We start from the raw sequence: 24,045 nt of genomic DNA on the forward strand, positions 1-24,045 counted from the left end.
CAGATGTCGAATGGTCTCAACTTGACTTGACCACCTTGCTGCATCTCTGCAGGCTTCCAAAATCACTAGCTATTTTTGAGTTTTATGTAAGATGCCCTCTTGTTAGCAACCCAGATATAGAAATATATTTGAAAGTAAGGATGGTCATTTCTTGTAATAAAAATTGATAATTCCAATGCATCCAATATTGTTCATTGTATGATGCACTATTATACCGTCACAGCAAGGTTATTCAGTATTTGCACTGTGTGGCTAGGAAACTCAGTTGCCGCTTTTACAGACTGCCGAATAAGGTGCAACAGATGGCATCAGCACTACAGGTAAATGTGATTACTTGGGGAGGCTTGACATCAGTGCTCTGTGGCAGGGAGAGACCAAGGTGACAGTACAGATTTTCAAGCTGCTGCCCTGCAGTGTTTGTAGATCATCCCTTTTCCAGGTGTATCCAGGGTGTCATGAGGACTCTGGTCTGGTTATGACACGGGCTGCTCGTAGTCTTCCTCTGAGGAAGCCTCAGGACAGCTGGACTCTAGGAAGGCTGCTTTTGCCGCTGTTGTCAACTGTCTTCCCTCTCATCTTGTGGAATCTACAGTAGGCGAGGTGAGAGATAGAGGTTCACTCTCAGATATCACTGAAGTTGTAGGGCTGGTGGCTGTTTAGTCCGAGTTCCGTCTTTTGCACATTACGAGCATTTACTGCTGTTTGTTTTAGCCCTGAATCTTGATCACTCCGAAAGGCATGAGACTGTGCTTCTGTTAATCACAAACAAAATTTATTTCCCCGTTTAGTGAACAATTAACTCTACAGCAGGGGTACCCAATCCTTGTCCTGGAGGCCCATGGACCTGCTGGCTTTTGTTACTGTTGATTCATTGGCCCCTCAATGATTGCAAGCCGTCCAGGCCCACACCATTATACTCCCTCCACCATGCTTCACAGGTGGGATGAGGTTTTGGCGTTGGTATGTGTTGTTTTGTTTTCTCCTAACAACGCTGTGTACATTTACCAAAAAGTTCAACTTTTGTCTCATCTGTCCACAGAACATTGTTCCCGTAGTGCTGTGGAACATCCAGGTGGTCTTTAGCAAATTTGAGATGGGCAGCAATGTTTTTTTGGAGAGCATTGGTAACCTCCCATGAACGCCATTCTTGTTCGGCGTTTCTTATGGTAGCCTCATGAACACAGACATTATCAAGTGCAAGAGATGCCTGCAGATCCTTAGCTGTCTCCCAAGGGTTCTTTGTCACCTGTTTGAGGATTGTACGGTATGCCCTTGCAATGATCTTTGTAGGATGCCCACTCCTAGGGAGAGTAGCAACAGTGCTGAATTTCTTCCATTTGTAAACTATCTGCCTGACTGCGGAATGATGGAGGCTTGAGTCTTTAGAAATCCTTTTGTAATCCTTTCCAGTCTTATGAGCTTCAACACCTCTTCCGAGGTCCTCTGAAATCTTTTGATATCTGAAATCTTTTGATTGGGCCATATTGCACTTCAACAGAATTCTGTTATGAAGAGCAGATAACCAAAATTGTGATTTTTTTATATGGCAGGGCAGGTCCCCAGGGCAGAAACCCAGGATAAAAGACACAAAACGTGTGCCAGGTGGGAGGATCTTGCTTGAATCAGCCTCAAAGACTAGATTCTAGCTATAGATGTGAACCTTCTTTAAGAGAGCTTGCTGCTCTGTTGTGTTAAGAAACTCTGGTTTCCTTTATAAAAAGTCCTTAGGTTAAAAATGTTCTCTCCTAGTTATTGAATGCATTTTTCAGAAAACGGAGATAGGGTCTCATTCGCTTTAGAGCATCTGGCTGGATTTATAGGAAGAGTGGTTTAGCTCCGAGTTATATTCTGTTTTATTTAGGATGCAGCTTTATCTCTTGTTGGCCTGATAGGTGTTATATTGGCTTTCTTAGTACCTGGTTAGCAATCTGGGTGTTTGTTTGGTTAGAACATAGGTGTCTGAGTTGCCTTGGTGGTAAAAAAGGTAACTTGTATGGATCATATGGTTTTGGAGAGTTACCTGAACTTCCAGTCAATGTACATATTCTGGGAGAATACCCTAAACCTTAGACTCTGTTGTAAGCTCTTTCGTCCACAAGACTCAAACCACGTGTCCTCCGATTCCGAAATGCCAAGAGCAGGTATAAAACAGGTCTTGTAATCTAGTGATAATCACCATACCAACCCTTATACGACCAAGTTCTCTGAAAACCTGGCTTTAATGTGATGATTAACACAATGCTTAACAACCCCAATTCAAGATAGCGGTGAGGTTGACCTGCGTGAATTCAAATCAGGACTGCTTCGGTTTATTGAAATAGGCGAGTTTGTTAGAAATAACATTAATACAAACAAAGGCTCATGGACAGATGGATGAAAATAAAGAATTAGAAAAGTGCAAGTTGCTAAGATATAGAACAGTGTTAATTAACTTGAATCCTATTTCAAGGCAAAAGGCATAAAGTTACAATAAACTCTCATATATTATGCTATCAAGCATTGAACTCAAGCACAAGTTGAATGCAACCTATTCACCTTGAGGTGTGCAAATGAGAGAGCTTGGTATGTTCCTATTTTTTAAGTTCTGAATAGCAGGGATGTAGGCATCACCTGATCCGTGGAGATTTGTTAGGCGAGTGGTGCTGTGAACCAGCTCAGGAGCTGATCCAGCGTTGCTGTGGAGCCAAGTAGATGGGCTGCTGGCTGGAGAGACTTTGCTTCCCTGGTCCAGTTGAGGTCCAGTTTTTGCTACTTCTCTTCCTTTGTATGCTGGCTTCCTTGGGTCTTAACGTCCTGTCCTCTTGAGCCTAACTTCCCGGACTTCACTTCCCGGACCTAACTTCCTCTCCTTCTGGTGTTCACGGGACTAACTTTCCAGTCCTAACTTCTGCTCCTTCCGGGCCTCACATCCGTTCCTTCTTTCTTGGCCTAACTTTCTTGGGCCTAATTTCCCCAGCTCTATCTTCCGAGGTGTGGTTCTTGGCTTGCCCTATTTATTAGCCTCAGACAAAGACATTCCTTGTCTTGTCTGCCAGGGTTCTGGTTGGCCAATTCAAATCAGTGATTTGCATCTCTCTCCTTCAGGAATTTTTATTGCTTCAATTAGGAGAGATTGGATAAAATGTCCAGTATTTAAGAAAACTCATAACTTCTTTTAAGTGATACATATTGTACAAGTTTGATAATTAGAATTCAGAACTGTTCATGTTTTGCCCATTCTTTAGATACCAAACAAGTATAGCCCACTTCGTCCTGAAATAATTATGATGTCTTATATTGTATTTTCATTTAATATTTTTAATTTACACTTTTGTAAGGGAATGAAGTAAGTCATGTGGCAATAAAGCCAGTACTTCATACAATCTTTTATCAAGGATGCTATTTTTTCAGGTCAAAATGCTGATTTGCTAAACCAGCAATAGGAGGGGGGTTGTATCCCATTTCACCACTAGAGGGGTGACTCGGTGTTCTTAACTGGGACCCTCAATCGATGTGGATGGATCAGAATAATCTGTTTTCTAAATCCTTTCAATAATGCTCGTTGCAATCAGAATTCTGTTTCATCCGTTTTATTATAAATTGCTCTTAAATTTAAGACCAAACGTGGTATCTATGGGCATTTCCTCGGACATCCCTTGTTTCTTGAGGTTTAATGCAGTTGCTTATGTCTCTTTTTGATATAACCATGTGATTTCTTAATTTAATATCAGTAGAATGGCAAAACATTTCAGTTTCTTGAGACGGTAGCTTACCAAAGTCCTTCCTTGTATTCTTTGCTAAGTAGTGGCCCCACGTTTATGGCCTTGTCTCTGGTGATGGTGAATCTCTTCTCTTGACTTGAGAATCACCAGGTCTACTTTGTTCATGGCCTAATGGTTTTATGGCTGTCTGTGCAACCCTTATCTCTCCTTGAGAGAGTGGTTCACAGTTCTTGCAGCCTTTGTGGAGCCACAAGGAATAACAAATTCCCCATTATTCACAGACGCAGCCATGAGGACTTATTTGTTAGCAGGAACTGAGTACAAACACACCTTAACATTTAATAGTATGACATACACTTGTATGTTGTGTGTTCTTAGTGTGCCTCTAACTATACCAGCTGCTCCAGTATGTTCTTGGTGTATCTTCACAATTGGGGGGTTATGATTATTTATTTTAAGTTCCGATTATCCTGCTTGGTAACATTTGTGCAACCTCTGTTTTCTTAACACCTTTATTTGTAAACTATACCAAGTGGGACAGATTGATTGGCAATGCTCCCATTATTGTATTCCCTTTCTCTTACCGTTGAACCTCAGTTAGTGTTTCACGTATTTAATGTTTCTTGTTTTGGCTGTTGAGCTGGTTTTCAGTTAATCAGTCCAGTGCAGTGGATTCTTCACATGCACAGAAATCTAAAGTATAGGAGCGACGTGACTGTTAATATTTTATTAACTTTCTATATCTTATTAACTTAACTTAAAGAAATATTCATCAGACGAGGTAGATTTTTGTCTGGAGAAAGTTGGGAGGAGCTTGTTTTGGTCAACCGGACATACAGTACATCACAGCTTCCTCTAAAACCATTTAATTTGCGTTGATATTCGTGAATATACGGTAGTTCATGTATCGCTTAAAAAGTTCTGACAGGCTTGAGCGTGCTAAAAGACTGAACTACTCAGACAGAAGACAAGGTAAGTACTACATTTTACAACAACAGGCAAATCTTGGATAGTGAAAGCATAAGTTATCAGTTGGACATGCATCTGCAAATTGCTTTTTAGTTTAGTCTTGTTAGTTTGAAGATATATAAACTTTCATTGACGTGGAATTTGAATTATGTTAATACATTTACTGCAATCAAATGTCAAGTACCGATGCACTCGGTTAGCTCCATTGCTGTGCTGTCTTTTCAAAACTGGTAAGAGTGGTATTTTACGAATTGTACTGTAACCGGACTTTTGCCTAACAACATTGCATAAGCTATTGGACCTTGCCGGAAACGAATAGGATATGCACAAAAAAATCAGTTTTCCATGTATCAGTTTGTGTTGGCGCATGTTTCCGATGTTACTGGAACAAATACTTGTTCGGCACTCGGAGACTGGCGACTACAGTAGACGGATTTCTTCAGGTTGTGCACAGTTAGGAAGTATCACTCTAGTTGGCTGACAATGAGATCCATTCATTCAAGTGGCTCCGTGGCACTGAACAGTCCTATGAAGTGATACTTTCGATTATCCTATGTCTCTTGTAATTTTATTGTATTTGGCAGGCCGCTAAAAGGTTGGGCGAATATACGCTGAAGTCATGAAGCGCAAACGAAGCCAGAGGTACTGTATATATCGTGTTCGCGTTGAATGTGTTGCGTGTCTTGGACGCAATGAGTTAACTCATGAAATTAAGTCTGCAACACCTACAGTACAAAGACACTGCTGTAAAGGTGAATAGTAACTGAACTTTCATTGTGCATTTTAAAAGACTGCACATTGTACCACTAGATTATAAGAAACGAAATGGTATTTATTTAGTATAATAGATGAATAATAATGTTAATGATATTCGTGATGCCAATAACAATTCTGTTCCAGCCCTCTGGAGTTTCACAATACGTTAATATGCAGTGTTTTTTGTGATTGTTAAAAGAAAGAGAGACATGATTCTCCATTCAGCATTAACCTTTTCTTTTATACTGTAGATCCCAGTTCCCACAAGCTAAATATTTGGGTTCTGGTTTAATAAATTTAATTCTTTCCAAAATTGAAGGGCACTCAGGAAAAGCTTCCACTTAAATATTTCAATGCCGCTTGATAATTTTGGAATAAAAACAAATTGCTTTTTCATTTTTAATAATCCAGATTTTGCGTGTTGATGCTCCTGCTGTGCCTGTCTGTGGGCGATGAAATGGTGAATGCAGACAGGGACCCTCAGCCCAACTTTGTCTTGATGATGGTGGATGATCTGGGTATTGGGGATATAGGATGTTATGGCAACGACACTATAAGGTATCAACAACATTTTCACTTTTTTGAGGTTTTTAAAATGGTAAACACATTTGTTATATTTTCCTATCAAACATAAATCCCATCCTAACATTCTGTTCCTGGAGGTTTTATGAATATCCTGATGTCTTACATTGCAAATTTCCTGTCCAGCTATATAGTAATATTAATTGCATTAGACAAGATTATAATCCTGCAACTCTAAGAAAACATCTCTCAGTACTCAGTAATACAATACATACTTGTACAAGTTTACCCATGTATATTAAAGTGGAAGTCAGAGTTTGTACAATGTACAGTATGTCTGTACAATGTACTGTATGTCTTCTATCTTAGGTTTAGGCTTTGAATTGACCTTTGAAATAAGTACATGTTTCAACAGATATGATGTTGATAACACTAGGATGAGATAAGACACTATTGCTTTTTGCATATTCAAGCCATCATTTTACTGTTTGTGAGAAATTCTAATCCTTCCAGTTAAGAGGGTAAGCAAAGCCTGAGGTTTCTTTGTGAATGAGGGACCCCCTCTTGTGGATAAATGAGTAACTGCAGAGGGAATTCTGGGAGTCTTTTTAGACACCCAGACAACAATGCAGTTTTTTAATCTCAATTCCTAATGGTCTGTGATGTTTTGTTACTTCTATATTAATATATTGGGTTTAATGGTCTGTGATGTGAAGTCTTTTATGTTTAATAAAAATAATCATAAGCATTATTTCATATAGTGCCTTTAAAGGTAGCTTCTCAAAGTGCTTTACAGAATGACAACAACAATACATTAAAAAAATACACAAGATAAAACACAATTGCAATACACAAATTAAATGAGTTTACAAATTCATTGTTTTGAAAATGAACACTCTGTTTCTGCATATTTTCAATAATAGATGATGGTTAATGATCTGTAATTTGTTTTTAGTTTTTTTTTAATCTGTCCATCCATTTTCTAACCACTTAGCCCAATTCTGGGTCAAAGAGGACAAGCAACAGGTGCAAGGTGGGATACACCCTGGACTGGACACCAGCCCATCACAGTGCAGACACACAGACATAAAACATACCCTCACACCAGGGCCAGTTAACCTACCAGTATGTCTTAGGAATGTGAAAGGAAACAAGAGCACCCGGAGGAAACCCAAACGAACCTGGGGAGAACATACAAACTCCACGCAGATCTGAACCAAGTTCAGAATTAAACCCAGGGCCCCAGCGCTGTGAGGCAGTGCTGCTAATCACTGTGCCACCATTCCACCCCCAATTTTCTTATGTCTCTACAATTTCATAATGTATCATCTGAGCTGCTGCAGAAGGCTTTTTAAAATTAATTATAGGAACAAGTAATAGGTTTATTCCATGCTGAAAAGAGAAGAAAGAAAACACAACGTTTCGGCAGTTGAGCCTTCTTCGACACACTGATGCAGTTACCCAACTGAACTACTTTATTAATTGTATACCAGAAGTAAGGTTTGCAATTCATCTCAAAACATGAAGTTACAAATATGAATAGGTACTGTACTGTATAAAGTCTGTTAATTCACATTCTTTTCTAGTTCGACAGGGAAAAAAGGGTAGAGGAAAAAGAATACCAAATTCAAGAATGTAAAATTATTATTAGGTAGTAAAAATAATCCACCTCTTCCAATATCTCTCAAAGACCTTCTTCTGGAGTCTTAACTAATAGGTTAATTTTTCCATCTCTGAAAGAATAATAATAGTTTTCTTTGGTTGGGGGATGTCTCTGGACTTTTTGTGGTAAAGCTTTCTTCTTTGCTGCCAAAAAAACCCTTAAAGCTGGTACTTAGTGTATCTCCTCCCTCAACCTTGTCCATCAGATTTCCCAGATCCAGAACAAAATTTTGATATTTCTAAACATTTCTTGGATCAAAGACCACACTTCTTCCCAATAAGACTGAATTCTTAAACACTTCCAATATAAATGGGAATCACCCCCTTCCCCATCACCACAATCTCTTCAACATGGTTGTGTCAAACCGTGCTGAGACAATTTTAGTTAAGTTTTTCCAGCAAAATTCCACCATCTTTTTGAATTTGTGGCAGTGCATTGTGTTTTGCATTTAGTTTCTGTTCTCACCATTTCTCCTAATGTAGTTTGTCATTTGTTTTCTACAGCTCATTATACTATAATAAAATGTTGACAGTTTTACATGTGCTCTTATTGTAAGCCTGGATAATAATCTGATTTCCTTGAACATTTGAATTGTGCTCCTTGATCTCTTTCAAAAAGTACTGATGTGTCTGTAGATATTGGGGGAAAAAAAGTCTTGGTTTGTCAAACTGCATGTTTTTAAGGCTCTGAAAACTTACTAGTTATTCCTTTTTGATTATTGTGCAGTAAGCCAGTTGTTTAAATCTTTGATCAAATATACCCAGAAGTAATGCCAGATGATTTGCAAACCTTCTCAATACTCTGAACTGTTTTTCTAACTTTTTTTAACAGTTTTAAACCAAATTTTAAAATATAAACAGTTAACAGATCCAATTGATCATATTGGAACCAGGCCCGATCACCGATAATAGCTTGGGCTGGAATATCTTTTGAACTAGTCTCTTTGTCTTTCCATCTGATTATCATCATGCTAAAGACCAGAGGCTTGTGCTAACAGTATTCTTTAACTTTGGGGAGGGCTATACCTTAATTATCTTTATTTAGCTGTAGCTCTGCATATTTTATCCCTGGTTTCTTCCTATTCCATATTAAACAAGAAATTTACCCCATTCAATAAATTGTTTGGGGGGATCTCAGTAGGAATAGGTGAAGACTGAAACACATGTAATAATCTTGGTACAATGTACAGTTTTATCGTTTCAATTCTTGAATGAAACTCTGAAGAGATCAAATACCAGTGTCTCAAATCATCTTTGATTTTGGGAATGATTGTTGGCAGTTATTCTTTTGTATTAATTTTACACGGTCTTTTGTTGTACAGACGCAAAATACTTTATTGCACTTACTGTAAGTTCCAGTTAAAGTTATACCTTTGCTTAACTTCTATTGTTGGGCTGTAACTGAAAGACAGAATCTGGGTTTTTTGTGCATTGCGCTTATAACCTGTATACCTGCCTTAGCTATCAAGAAGATTAAATAGGTTGAGGAGGGAGATATCAAGATCTCTTAGTTATGCAATAGTATATAGTATACTATAGTATGTAGTCAGCAGAAAGGGCTTTCGTGTGCTCTGTTCCTTTAAAAAATACATTTTTGTTGGCTACAGAAGGGTTAACATGAGAATTAGTATCCAACAAGCAATTTTCCCCTTTTGCCCAAGTCTCTTACTTATGGACTTAGCAGATGAACACATTTAAGCTCATTTACATGCTTTTTGGAAAATGAAGCCCTGTTTTCCAGATACAGTACATGTCATGTATAACTGTCCTTGTATGTTTCAGAACTCCTAACATTGACAGACTGGCCCAGGAGGGAGTGAAGCTAACGCAGCACATTGCTGCGGCTCCCCTGTGCACTCCCAGCAGAACAGCCTTCCTGACAGGGAGATATGCGCTTCGATCAGGTCTCAGCTCTTTTTCCTCTCAACTCTTTATTTGTAAAATTAGTGACTGAATTGGATGTTGCTATGGGGAAGTTGTAGAGGAGGGGCTACTATAGGTATCATGCTGATAAGAATATTGTTTGATATAAAGGTGATCGAAACTCAGTGTTGCTCAAAAGTGATGTTTAAACCACGGCAAGCAGGGAAAGGCCCAGAAATCCAGCAAATCCCTTTAGTGGGAATTCAGAAGTGCTCTGCATGTTTGCAGATGTGCTCTGAAATTTCCTCTGTAGCCGGATTCATAGCCACGATGGACTTGGTGTTTGAAAAGCACCATTCACATGTCTGAAAAAGTGTGGCAGTGATGTCTCTATGCGTGAGGCTGTTGTAAAAGGTAATATGAACAACGCCAGTGCAGTCCATGAGGTTTACGATGCACTAAAGCAACTGCAGTTGGTAATTAACTCTGAACAGGGTGAATACATTTGAGTGTGAAAGCAACACAAAGAGTTTCACCAGCTTGTGAGTTATTAAATTTTATTGCAATTTAATGAGTTATTAAATTAGATTTCAAAGCTTTAGTACTTGTATTATTTAAAACAAACAGTAATCAAAAACCAGAACAACATCTCCTACCTCCCTCCCCCTATTCCCAACAACAATGTCAGACCATTTTTGTCATTTTTTAAAATAAAAAAACTAAACTACAACTGTTAATTGGATTTTTTAGATATTATATATTGTATGTATACTATATATCATAGTGTATTATATAGAGCAAAATATAATAACATTGCAAAACATGAACTAGTATCTTTTGGCCTTTGGTTTGCAGACTGCCTCCACTGAAGACTCTGCCATAGAGAGAATTCAGAAACCCCTCTTAGAGAAAGATTGTGTCCATTATCTTAATGCAAAGATCATGAACAGGAAGGAGAAATATTAAGTATTCTAGACTGGGAGTTCAAGACAAGAATGTGTGCAAGTCTTTCTACGGGTCTTTCTGCCTTAAAGTTCTTGTAGATGGATGATGGTTCTTGTGGATGGATGATGGATCCTGGGAATGTGGTCTGTGTTAGTTCTGCGTCTGTCTTAATTTATAATGTGCTCCACAGGAATGGCCAGTAAAGGGAGGGTACAGGTGCTCTTGTGGACAGGATGTGCAGGGGGCCTCCCTTCTAATGAAACAACATTTGCCAAGATACTGCAGGAACAGGGCTACACGACGGGGATTGTAGGTACAGAGAAGTACTCAGTATTTGGTTGATAAAGAATCTGCGCTGATAGACATTCATAAATGATTTTAATTAATGTAAAAAATTGGCATGGGCAGGACAATGAGATATTTTGCTTCAATGGCCAGCGGACTAGTCTGGGGAAACCAGCTCTGTGAGGGACAGGTCACATCCTGGAGGGCAGTGTCCCTACACCTGCCTGAGAACTTCATGTCCCTCTGATCCATCTGCATAGTCGTTAAGAGACTGCAGTGCTACATATTCTCCCTCCCTCAGCACACAGACTGAAGAGCGCCACAGTGCGTGAAAATGATCTGCCAGCTTGGAAGACACTGAGGAGTAACAGATGAGACACACAACTGCTGTCTTGGTGCTGCCAGAGAGAATGTGAAAGGGCAAAAGTAAGGAGTGGTGGGGTATCTCAATGATTCCACTAATTCACTAATCATAACCATTTAGATCTGATGAAAGACACTGTGTGTGGAGATACTGAAGTGAAGATTGCTAAGAAATCTCATTTACACAGGAGTAGTTTTGGAGTGGATTGAGGATAACCATACTGTTTAGCGACACATTGATGAAGTCCCGGAGCCGACAGGTTTTATACTCCAGCATAGCCAATGTTGATTTTCCAGCAGTGCGATGCAAGATTGCACAGTGTTTGCAATGGTACAACGCCAGTGCTCTCAACAGCTGCAGACAGTGCAGACAACTGCAACCAAGCCCACCTCTGCAGCGGTCTGCAGCTGCACAGGAAGAGTGGTTGAACTTCATGCAGAGCAGTCCATGAGCTCATCCTGTTTTGGGGATCAACGTCAGTGGGGCTCTGTTCATAAGCAGGGGAGCAGTTTTTCCCCATCTTGTGAATGAATCTGGAAGTGTCGAGTGTTTTGAGCAAATAAGGACCACCCAACGACGAGATTACAGTGGCGTGCCTTCAAGAAAGCAATGGAAAGATCCTGCTGTGGACAGCCTTTGCTTCTGGCCCAAATCATACAGTACATCTGTGGGACCAACAGACAATGGCATCAGCAGGAGACCCTGACCGGCCAGCCAGCTGCAGCCGAACACCTCACTCACTCACCCAGCGGCCAGTGAGCTTAGTGAGTGAAGGCTGCCAGGGACGTCATGCTTCATGCTGTGTTTTTTAATGTTTCCATTACCTCATTTCATACTGGAAGCATATCTTGATTCTTCTAACAGTATTTTTCATATATTCTGTGGTTTTTCTGTATGTTTTTTTTCAAGGTTGTTTTTCCTGCCAGTGTAGGTAAGGAAAAAGTATTCTAAAATAATAAAAAAGATGTGGACAAATGTTCATAGTCTACTTTAACGCACAGAGGGAGATGCGATGCCAACAAGGGGTGTGGCATTTTTAAAAAGGGAGGGGCATGTAATATCAACTTAACTAGCCTAGCTTAACCTTTTTCCGTTAGACACCATATCAAGTGTAAGACAATAAATGCAGTACATGAATGAATCCATATAATAAAGAGTAAATTGAGAATACCTAAGAATTCAATTTTAAATAGTTTGTGTTTTAATTTTTGTTGGTGTGTTTGTATGGTGGATGTGTTGCAGGAAAGTGGCATTTGGGAATGAACTGTGAGAGCAGAAATGACTACTGCCATCACCCAAACCGCCATGGTTTTGACTACTTTTACGGTCTGCCTTTCACCCTGTTCAATGACTGCAAGCCGGGGGAAGGGACAGATGTCTTGGCTGATGTGCAGGAGAAGATGAGACACGTGTTTCAGCTGCTGGCCTTGGCAGTGCTGACTCTGGTCTGTGTGCAGCTCACTGGCCTGTCCTCAGTCCGCTGGAGGGTCATAGCTCTGCTGGCAGTACTCTACGCCCTGGGCTTCGGCCTGTGGTACTTCCCCTTCGGACTCCTGCAGACCTGGAACTGCATCCTTATGAGGAACCAGGAAGTCGTCGAGCAGCCTATGAACTTGGAAACCGTTGGAGAGCGGCTTGTAAACGAGGCAGAAAGTTTTATCAAAAGGTAGAATTGAAAAGTGTGCACCCATCCGTGTTTGAAGTGGATGGTTTATTTCATTGTAAGATTAATCTGATCATGAAAATGGTTCCAGAGGCAGTAAGCTTCCCATTCAGAATTATTTAAACTGAATTAATCTGAAATATCTTCCACACAAGAGTGATTAATATCCAATTTTTGGTACAGTATATTTTTGATACAGCAAGCTGTTTAATTGTATGTTATACCTGAATTAATTAGTAGGTTATTCAAACAATTGGAGAGCAGGGTGGGCACAAATCCTATTCTTGAATTGACTGAAGGGTTTGCCATTTGTTTTACCCATTTTTTACATTTTCATCATTTTGTTTGCATTGCAGGAATCATCAGAGACCATTCCTCCTGTTCCTCTCCTTCGCCCACGTCCACATTCCATTGAGCCCTTCGAAGGACTTTGCAGGGAAAAGCAAGCACGGGCTGTATGGGGACAGCGTTGAAGAGATGGACTGGATGATAGGTAATTTTCATTGCGAGTAAATGAAAATGGAGTACTTGCACTGCCGGGAGCAGAATGATTTAAAGAATCACAAGTAACATACTGTATGTCTCAATTATGATGTTTAAGATTCATTTACTGTATTCTTCAGCAAATGGAGCTCATTAAAATAACGAAAGAATGTTACACACTTTACATCCTTTATAGTCAACATCTGTAGTCCAGCGTAGTTGGAAAAGACTGGTTTTATTAAACAGTACAGAGCATGCCTGCCTAATGCTGTTTGCCATGTGGTTTGTGCAATGTGTTTACCATATGTTTCCTCATAATATCTCATTGTGGCCTGTAATTTGCAATTAGAGGTGGAGATAATTAGGCTTAAAAGATAAGTAAAGTTATGTTTTGCTGATCTTAATATAAATTGGAGTTACAATGCCATGAACTTTCTTCTTTTCCATTTTTCAAGGGAGGATTGTGAATTTAGTTGAAAACCTGGAGCTGTCTAGAAAGACTTTGATGTATTTTACATCTGATCATGGTGGGCACATCGAAGATAGAGATGCCCGTGGGCAGAAAGGAGGCTGGAATGGAATCTACAGAGGTCAGTGTACTGGCTTAATTCCTACTGTTTTTTTTCCTATGGTGGGCTGCTGTCAAATTGTACAGCAATACGGCCAGGCAGTATTCTTCTTTGGAATCACCATTGGGATGAAGGTTTGGCCTTTAGTGAAGATATCTGTGCATATATTTCAGTTTTAAATTGATTTTCAGTGCCATTGTGGTAAGGGACTAAAGCTGGCAAATTATTGTGAGGTTGGTAAGCTTTTCTCCATGTGGAAAATAGCAGCTCTGTGGCTTTTTCGTGTGAGCTTATATACAACCGTATGGGTATAACATTCTTTTGGTCATTTGTAAACCTTAGCACTGTAACTCACTCTGATACAGATATGAACACAAAGGATGCAGGGCTGGACTCCCTGACTTTGTGACACTGCACTGGACTTCACAAAGGCAGCACCTACCTCCACCTCTGGTCTCCTGATTTTTCTTTCACCAACACTCCCACCAGTAGTTATCATCTCCCGTCTTCCCTGGTCTGTGGCCATTGATACTCTGGTCCTCTGACAGCAAGTGAAAGACACAGGCACTCACACAGTCTAAACCTATGTGCACATTCAAACTTACCCACACAACTGCAATAAGGCTTACAATTAACTGTTATACTGCAAGAAGTTCTGAAATTTACAAATGAGATCCCACTGAATTCCTTCAGTTTATTGGTCAGAGTTCTCTAGAGTCATACTGTACCTACCATGCTCAAGGTTCATGGGCCAAACATAGGTACTGTATGACTCTAGGTTTCAAAGCATGGTATGTATATGACTAGGTTTTAAAGAGGAGTTAGCCATATATTGGCTTATTTCACTAAGCAGATGATTGTCCAGTGAGCATTAGAAATGGTTGCTCCAACTTGTGATGAACAAGCCTATAGCAAGTCAGAGTGTGATGACTCCTAACGCATTGCAAGATAACTGATGCAGGAGTTCCCCAAAACTGAGGCAGTGTTAATCTTGTGAAAGGTTAGGTGGCCTGGATGGAATATGCAGGAACCCACTTCACCATGTTGTTATGGCAACCGCAGACATTATGGTTGGTAACTCGTTTGTTCACCTGAATGATTTTGATCACGTTTGGAGTGCTTGAACAGGTGCAGTTTGTGTAAAAAGCTACATTTCTCCAAGCAGTTGATGTTCTGCATTATGACAGCAGAGCGTCAGCTGCTTGGAGAAATGTAGGTTTTGTGAGAAGCAGATTTGGATGAAACTTATTAAACTGATAAGCAGTTCACCAATAAAGGCATTCTGAACTGTGAGAGGGGAAATGCCGTTTCATCTGGCCAAACTGGTAAATGGAGCAATAAGAAGTTAGACTCATTGGAATGATTACCATGTTTGGTCAACTGGTTTTTAAAACTGCTTGACCATATGCTATGAGTTCCATATCAACACTGAAGAAAATGAAATGGCAATCATGTATTTGTAAATATTGTACCAGTACCTTGTGGCTATGGTTTATTCATATGTTCATCCTCTTGATACTTAAACGTTAAACTTTAGTGTTTAGATTGAATTGGCCAAACTATGTATGAGTAGAAAGTCTGAGTCACAGATGGTACTTCTCAAAGTGGTTTGATAACAGCCTCTCGGGAGTAAAAGCAAGAAACTCTAGTTGATGAAATCCAATTTGTTCCAGTTGATTCAGTGATTCATTCGAAGAAGAAGAGTTTGAAAAGGTTTTTAAAGTTTTTGTGGGCCAGAGCCTTCATCATGGTTAACACACAACCTCAATCTCCATCGCTAATTTAATATTAAATACCGTAACTTATCTCTACCAATTTACATCTGTAGTATGAAGTTGTTGAGCTGCCCATTCTTTAGTGACAAGTAGTTTCGGAAGTAGGAAGAAAAGAATCCTATAAATACTACATGATTCCATTACTTGGAAGACCATTTACAAAAAAAAGACTTGTTTCCATCTCTTCCGTAGCCTCTAGTGATGGACTCCAAGTCTGCTACTACTATGAGTTATTCACTACATTGTCTAAACAGCATGTTGTTCATGAATAGTAAAGGTTTCATTATCTTACATCTGGACATCTGATTGACTGTGGATCATATCCTTAACTACAGTACATATTTTACATACCCTTCACACAGGACAAGATGTAATGATTTCTGTAGGAACCCAGGTTGTATGAATAATACTGTATGTGCTTGCACAGGATCCTGTCTCTGCTGTTGTACAGGCACAAACTGTCTACTCCCCTATTTAAATATTAGAATTGCAAAACCAAATGTCAAAAACCATCTTATAATTTTTGAAAAAAAATTGCTCTGTCCCACGCTTGTGAATTTAGTATATAAGGCCCACAATGTCTTTCCTTATTCTTTACACATGTCTGTTTTAGAGTGTGTTCACATCCAAATTCCAGCAGAGAGGTAGAAGGGTTCAGCAACCTTTCAGCTGCCAGGTTCCATGAGACCTCAGGCTTTGGAGCAGAATAAAGAATGTTTTATTTTTCCCTTGACTGGGAGTCAGTCCTCAGTGCAGTGCTCTACAATGCAAATACTGTTTTATTTTTGAAAAGTCGTTTCTCATTCTGATGAGAGGGGTTCTTTTTTTACATTTTGCCTTCCATCTAGAAAACATTCACATTCAAAACGAAATTCTTCTTTTGAAATATTAAATTGTCAGAATGCTGCATTCAATCTCTCCATTTTCATGAATGTTTTGGAAATAGTAGCATTAAATAAAGGAATCAGAATTTTGCAATAATTGCTTAAGGGTACAGATCTCATTCCTGGTTTGAATTTCTTTGTCAGACATATATCTTAAGTGATTTTGGACCAACCATATAAAATGACTAAAATACAAATTTAACAGTGTAGATGTTATCAAAATATGCCATATAAAATAAATAGAAGTAATGCTTAAAGATACTACTGTACATCAGTTTCATTGGATTCTAAAAAAGCTTTTATTTTTCTTGTTCATCTGTTTTTCTCATGTAAATGTATATTAATCTTTTATTGTCCCTTTCAAAAAACAGTTTAGTACGCAAGGAAACTATGCTGCATTTCATCATTACTATTCCTTAAAACCTCTGAACATCTTTACTTGGGACATAAAAGAAAATTCTCAATACATACAATTATTGTAAAAGAAATTAGACAATCCTTTGTATAAAATGATTCACCTCTGCTATACAGTATAATGTAAGCAATTGATTAGTATTGTTAGAGAACATTTTAGCAGAAGGTGTACTACATTTAAACAAATAGAAAACATTTTGGTTTGACCTTTTAAATCTTCAGGCAGTTTGTTTGACTCTGTAGAAATGACATAAACCACAAGTACAGGCTGTATAGAATTGTTTAGAATCGGCACCACAGTTATGTTAAAATAGACTCCAGAGGGACACATCTGTAATTACTTGAACTGAGGTTTTTCTTAGAAATATCTTCACATGTCCACAGTCTATATCTTCAAGAGTTATCTTAGTTTGGTAACACTTCTGCTAGTAGAGAAAAGTTAAAAAATGTAAAGTGTGCCCAAGAATCACATTTTTTTTTTATCTCTCAAGTAAATATTTTAAAAAAAATTGTTGTTTTATTTTCATAGATCTTTTTGTGAAGAATATGATTTCATTTTTGTAGTTTGACATACTGTATGCTGTAATCTCAGACACCGAGGTACAGAATCTCTCAGCTCTGGGGAAAAAAAGTGAAACATTTGTTATGCTTGTTGCAGCCAGGAATTGTGATGATGTTTCTAAGTAAATTCTTTAAAATACATCTTTATTAATGTTGCATGGCCCACTCGCAGTAACTTTGTTCGGATATCCTGGTGTATTTTGCACACAGAGCCTGAGCTCTGTTTGGGTGATGTTCCGCTTCAGGAGGTAAAGGCATGGGAGGCTGGGAAGGGGGTATCCGTGTCCCTGGGATATTCAGATGGCCTGGAAAGCTGCCCGCTGGCAGGGTGATCGATGAACCAACCAGCCTCATGGATGTGTACCCAACTCTTGTCGGCCTTGCCAGAGGAGAGCTGCCGAAAGACAGGTAGCAGAGAGCTGTGACTGACTGGAGCCATGACTGTGCTTTGTTTATCCAGGCTGCAGCTACTGAGATAAGACTATGACTTCTTAATTCCACCGCCTAATCAGCAGCAGCTGTCAGTCTGTCTGCCTCTATCTCTCTCTGCCCTTTATTTTGTAGAAACGGTTCAGATTTGTATATTGTGGTCGCTGGATTTATTACCCTGGGTTCTGTTAGTTGCAGGATGTGTCTGTGTGCTTGGCATTGATTTTTCTTTTTGGCTGTTTGCTCAGACAAATTGGGGTCTTCTGCTTGCTGGCAGGTAATAGACAATGGAAGCATTGGAACCAGTTCTTTACAAAACACATGATTAAAAAACAAAACATCTCTTGCAGAAGGCGACAGCAATACGAATGTTCTTCTCTTAAATGCTGAAATACAGTTATAACTGCGTACGGTTATACAGTATACTGTACAGCACACATTTGTACTTGGTTTTTAACAATGGTTTAGTAAAGCAGCCAGTTTTAAAATAAAAAGCTTTTGCCATAGTTTTTTATAGAAGTTTTTAAGAGGCCATTTGTATAGTGTCTATTTTTATTTCTGCTCTTCAAGGATTCTAGATGGCCATGATTTAATGCCTTTACTGGAAGGCAAGGTCCAGCGCTCAGAGCACGAGTTCATGTTTCACTACTGTGGGGCGTATTTAAATGCAGTCCGCTGGCATCCTCAAAACAGTAAGTGCTGCATCTGTCCTGACCCTTGTTTCACTCCACAGATATCAATGTAGACAAGGAAATTGTGCATCTTGCTCAGAATGATCATTGTGTACCACCATGAGCGAATCATAGATTTTTAAAAAATATTTTGTGATTATTCTAAAAAAATATCCTTTGCTTTCCAATGTGTAGCTGGGAAATACTGTTCACAACAAAACCTTCCAATGTATAATATGGATATGTTAATGTGTTGTGAAGATGTGTTAATTCTACACATGCTTTATTTGTCTGAGAATACTGACTCAGAGTACATGTCCTTTGCTGGCATCTGTTCATTTGTCCTTTTAATAGTCTCATAGTTTCCAGCCTTTTTTATTTGTCTCTTGTTACTAAAATAGTCTCACTGAACAACTAGCTGGCACATGTCATCTCTTGATCGTTTTTGTTCTTTATGTGGCACCCCTGACTTACCCTTTTATGCCTTTGGTTCTTTCACAGGCAAGGATGTTTTCAAGGTGCATTTGCTCACCCCTAATTTTAGCCCCAAGGGAGCAATCGGCTGTTATGACACCAAAGTATGCCATTGTCACTTAGGGTTTGTCACCCATCACGATCCACCCCTGATTTTCAACCTGTCTGAAGACCCCTCTGAGTCCATGCCGCTGTCTCCCACTGGAGATCCCCGTTCCTCTGAAATTCTCCGCAGGGTCCAGGAGGCAATCGAAAAGCACCGGGAGACGCTCACCCATGTCCCCCATCAGATGTCTTGGAGGAACATCCTGTGGCGGCCGTGGCTCCAGCCATGCTGTGGAACCTTCCCTTTCTGCTCCTGCGTTGAAGAACACAACTGAATCCCGTGACAGCTCTGCTGGCACAGTCGAGAGCATGGCTGCTGTGCTGGATGACAGGGTTGTGTTAAATAAGCAGAACCAGGGCACCTTCAGATCTGTTATATAGGCGAGTACAGGACAACTGACACACACACACACAACTGTCAAGCTCTAAAGAGCGCTCTTTATTTACAGCCAGGGAACCAAAAAACACCTCACCAAATATCAAAACAAAAGCCGAAGCTCCGCTTGAGCTACCAACTTGAACTCCTTCTGTCCATAACTGTTATACCGAGTGGCTAAGATGCTTACTTGCTTCTCAAAGGAACAACTCTTCAAAACGCTGTCTACCTTAAAACTCTTCATAAGCTTACACTCTCAAAAAACTCACAAAATTCAGTTTCACAAAACTCACACATTTCTCAGGTTTACAGTCCCATGGTCAGACCTTCCACCTCTGGTGAATGGAGAACACAGAAGATGACTCAGAAAGCTTCCTCTTCCTGCTTTTTAAACACGCACCTGACCAATTACATTCCAGGAACTGGTCATGTGACTGGGAGAAACAGCACATTCACCCAGAACTTCTTGGGGAATGTGATTCATTCAAGGTGGCCTTCTTGTCTGAACCTGCTGTGCTCTTAAAGTTGGGACCGAGTGCTTGTACATAGCAGTAAAAACCAAACAGCACAAGCAGTTTGAGAAGAATTCGAACATATTGTACTGTATAAAGTCAAACTGTACATCATGTGGCATTTGTTGCAGTGTGTATTTTAAAATGTACATATGGACTGTGGTAAATAAAAACATCATTATAACACAGTTTAAGATGCTTATATGTTTTTGGTTAACATGGAGGCCCTCCCAGTACAACACACCAAGAGAAGATGATCTTCAGGCTACTGGCTTACTTTCCAACATGCTTTCTGTTCACAGGGCGTTCAATAGAAACAGTAGTCTAGTGTTTTAATTATTGAATATAGCCCAGAAATTTTAGCCAAAGGGTTAAGGGTTAAATACATTAATTTGGACATTTATTGTGTAAGGATAAAGCCACACAGTGTCATATGTGGGTTCGGTATTGTAGCTCCCAATAACAGACATTTTATATACTGCATTATTAAATCTTTTCATATTACTTTCTTTTTGCATCTTGATTCATGTTAACTATTTTATTTTCAATAAAAGCTTGTTTTAAAATACTTGACCGTTATTATGATGACAAAGAGTTAAGAAGTATAAAATGTGTGGAAGAGCCCCTTGTTTTGCATGTTTATCACTGTTACCTGTAACTTCACTATGTGTTGTATTGAAACAATGTGTTCAAGAAAACTTATTATAGACCACCCCCCTTGTTTGCAATGTTTTGCAAGCCACCAATGGGAGAAACTGTACCTTATTGGTTGCAGGAGACACTGCAGAGAAATTTTCTGGAATACCACCTACCACTTTTCCCAACAAATCTTATAAGGATCTTTGTTCAGAGGAGAGATGTCAGCCAAGAATCTACAATCCATGACAGTTGTCATTAAAAAACTTTACTAATAATGGGCAATTATATGTTCCCTAACAGGCCCCTCACAGCAGGACATATCCGGCTCATATATTACCCATCTATACTGTACATAGGCTGCCTCTGTAAAGTCCCGGCTTACTTGTGCTGTTTCTGCCAGAGGAACTATTTTTTCCATGAATGTGATTCTGCTTTTGGGTAACAATGCTGACTTTAAATAGATCTATATTGAATAGGATAATATGACAACCCTTGTGAAATCAATGCAGCACACTTTTTCAGTGTCTATTATTTGTTCTCCTTCAGGGTTTTAGAACTAATAAAGTGTTATTTGAATCTGATGTCTGATCCCCCGTTTCAGGGAAGAAAATGTCAAATGATAAAAAAGTCTGTTATAACCCATGTTCTGCAAAAAGTATTTATGTCGACTCACAGTTGTAAGCTACATGCAACATTGTGTATGAAGGTCATTTACCAAATGTTTGTCAATCTAATCATGCAGCACCACTGTGTTAATGAATATCCCATTCCATGGGATTCAGGCTTCCTTCCTTCGTTATACGCTGCACTAAATTAAAAATGTTCAGACTTATTGCCTGAACTGAATCCAAAATAGACTTTGGTGCTTGTGCAGTAAATAAACAGAAAATGAATAATTTCAGACTTTTCTTCAAACTGAAGATGGCAATCTCATATCATCCATGTTGAAGATGTGTTCTGGTTTGATTTGCTTTGTAAAATGTCAATAAAATTGTGATGGTTCTTGAGCTTTTAATTATGTTTTTGTATGAGTGTGATTCTATGTTTAAGTAACAAAGCTAATCTGACACAGTTGTAAAGTGTATTAAGCTTGAAGTATTTTGTCCCCGGGTGTTGGAATTTTGTGCCTGGGTATTTGAATTTGTTCTCTGGTTACATGTGTTGAATAATTCAATTCTTGTTGATAAGTTTAGATTCATACTCTGTAACTTTACAAAATGTGGAGTGCATATTAAAAATTAAATGCATTACCTGAAAATACAGCTAAAATGTAGCTTACCATGATTTATATTATGATAATGTACATCGAATTGACAGGATAACCTCAGTACAATGTTTGTATGAAGCTCGGCATTGTCCAAGGACTCCCAGACTTGTTATTCAGTGGTACCTTTAACATTCTCCAAAACGTGCCTTTTACTGTACCTACCGGTAGGAACATTAGAAAAGAATTTTAGGGCCACTGTAAATCAGTGGGGTTCTCTGTTAGGAAATATGAAATGAGAAAGACCCCGTTAAAGGGTTTTGAAAAGAGGATGTTATTACAATAAATGTTTTCTCCACCAGAGGGTAGTATAGAGCCACGGTTGAACTCAAGGGATAAACCATCCCTTTGTGAGAAAGCCTGTTAATTATAAGCCTGCCTTGCCGCATTGAGAAAACACCTAGATGGCATAAGCAGATGTAGAATTTGGATTCCGGGGAAGTTTGTATCATATCATTCTGCTCTGGTGAACCTGAGTTCACAGAGCAGGATGTGTAGTGCAGGCAGCTTCCCACTGGAACTGTGAAAAGGCATAAAGCTGCACCCCAGATAACATCGCCTTAAAGCGAAATTATCTTACTGCTTTCCCTCATTGATTCAAACATTCCTTTCAAGCAGAATTTGTCTTAATGTGAGCATCCCACATCATCTTAGCACAACTACAACATTTATGGGTGTTAGCCCTTCTTTTCTCAGGTGTGATCAAGTTTATTCAGTATTAAGGCAATGAGATCAATAAATAGCAATAAATCAGTTCCAGTATTGTGTTTTACTAGTGGAAAAAGATTGTTTGCAGGGTCAGATAGTTTATTCTGTCTTTAGAAATCTATTTTAGTAGCCCCTCTTCCACTGTACCTTAGTTTGTATGCTCCCATCTTCTATAGGTAGTCTGTTTTTTTCTGAAAAAGTTTTCAGCTGCTGAAAATCAAACAATTCATGTATGTATGGCTAAAAATGCAGGATTTAAGACACAAAAGACACAAGTGACAAAAGTTACTAAGCAAACAATCTCAAAATAATGATATTACATATACAGTATATGATTAGGTGCAATGATTTTGATGTTATGGGTGTAATTAACCAAAGAAAATAGTTTTTTAGAGCCCAGTGTGGGCTAAGTATGGGGATCTTCAGACTGTAATAAGAAATCCACTGTACATTGGAGTTAAAGATATGGAGAACTATATGCAATTTCATTTTTGGGCACTTCTGAAACGCCCATGACTGGTAACAATATTGCATGTTGATTAGGAACTTTTCAAGTCCTTTTTAGGTCCTGATACCGAGTCACCTTGTCACACGTAATGGAAAGGGGGATTAAGCACTGAATAAAACCTTTTCCAGACTAGTGCTTTTGAGGAGCTAGATGATGTTCACCCTTTTAGTTTCTGGGCTGCATTCCAGCACTGATCCCCAAGGTGAAAGAGTTGGATATGAGCACGGAGCATTAATCTGTCCTGCCACTCACTCCCTCCCCTGTGAAGCGGAAACCTTAAATTAAAACGCTGGCATGGAAATTTCAGCATGCCCCCACAGTGTTTTTGGGATAGCCCAGGCAGTAATCGAAAGCAGGCCTGTGGGCAGATAGGTAGGCAGAGTTCAGGAAAGGCAGTGAGGAGAGAGAGGGAGAGATAAATCTGGGAAGGGCTGGCAAGTGTAAAATATTGTGTAGCGGAAAGAGCAGAGAGCAACATTCAGACTAAACAGCCCCTCTTGTGAAAGAAACGGCTATGGTCCCATGAGAGATTTGCCAGATTGCTCTCAGGATAAGAGAGAAACAAAGAACTTTTTATATTCATTTGATACGAGTCTGAAGACATTTGGAAAAGGTCACTTCTTTACTGAAGCAGTACAGGAATAATGCAATTGAAAGAGGATTTCTTTATGAATTTTCAAAAAACGTTTTTTTTTTCTGGGATCTGAGCACTGGCAAGACAATACCATTTTCCAAGATAAAGTAATCTACTCAAATTTTCTCTAGCTTGAGTTTACCTTATGATGTCTTAAAACTGCAACTCATAGATAACGTTTTATGAAGCAAGTAGGACATTTGTGAGGACTTTGTATTTGAGAGGGGAAACACATATCAGGTAGATATGCCTAAACATTGGTCTCTAAACAATGGATGACTTTTCACTTTGACAGATATTTTCATTCGT

General features: G+C 39.1%; 1 protein-coding gene across 1 annotated transcript; it reads left to right on the forward strand.

Annotated features, from left to right (window-relative positions):
* Nucleotides 1-4,619: 4,619 nt before the first annotated feature.
* arsh (arylsulfatase H) lies at nt 4,620-20,919 on the forward strand. Its single transcript, XM_088914118.1, has 11 exons — nt 4,620-4,673; nt 5,255-5,312; nt 5,838-5,984; nt 9,393-9,514; nt 10,609-10,731; nt 12,310-12,733; nt 13,087-13,223; nt 13,669-13,803; nt 17,662-17,824; nt 18,416-18,537; nt 19,018-20,919. The coding sequence occupies exons 2-11, from the start codon at nt 5,290-5,292 to the stop codon at nt 19,368-19,370; spliced, it is 1,749 nt and encodes a 582-aa protein (XP_088770244.1). The 5' UTR covers nt 4,620-4,673; nt 5,255-5,289; the 3' UTR covers nt 19,371-20,919.
* The last annotated feature ends 3,126 nt before the right edge of the window (nt 20,920-24,045 follow it).

This window comes from Atractosteus spatula, chromosome 4, assembly GCF_055471065.1.
Source record: "Atractosteus spatula isolate fAtrSpa1 chromosome 4, fAtrSpa1.hap1, whole genome shotgun sequence".
Lineage (NCBI taxonomy): Eukaryota > Metazoa > Chordata > Actinopteri > Semionotiformes > Lepisosteidae > Atractosteus > Atractosteus spatula.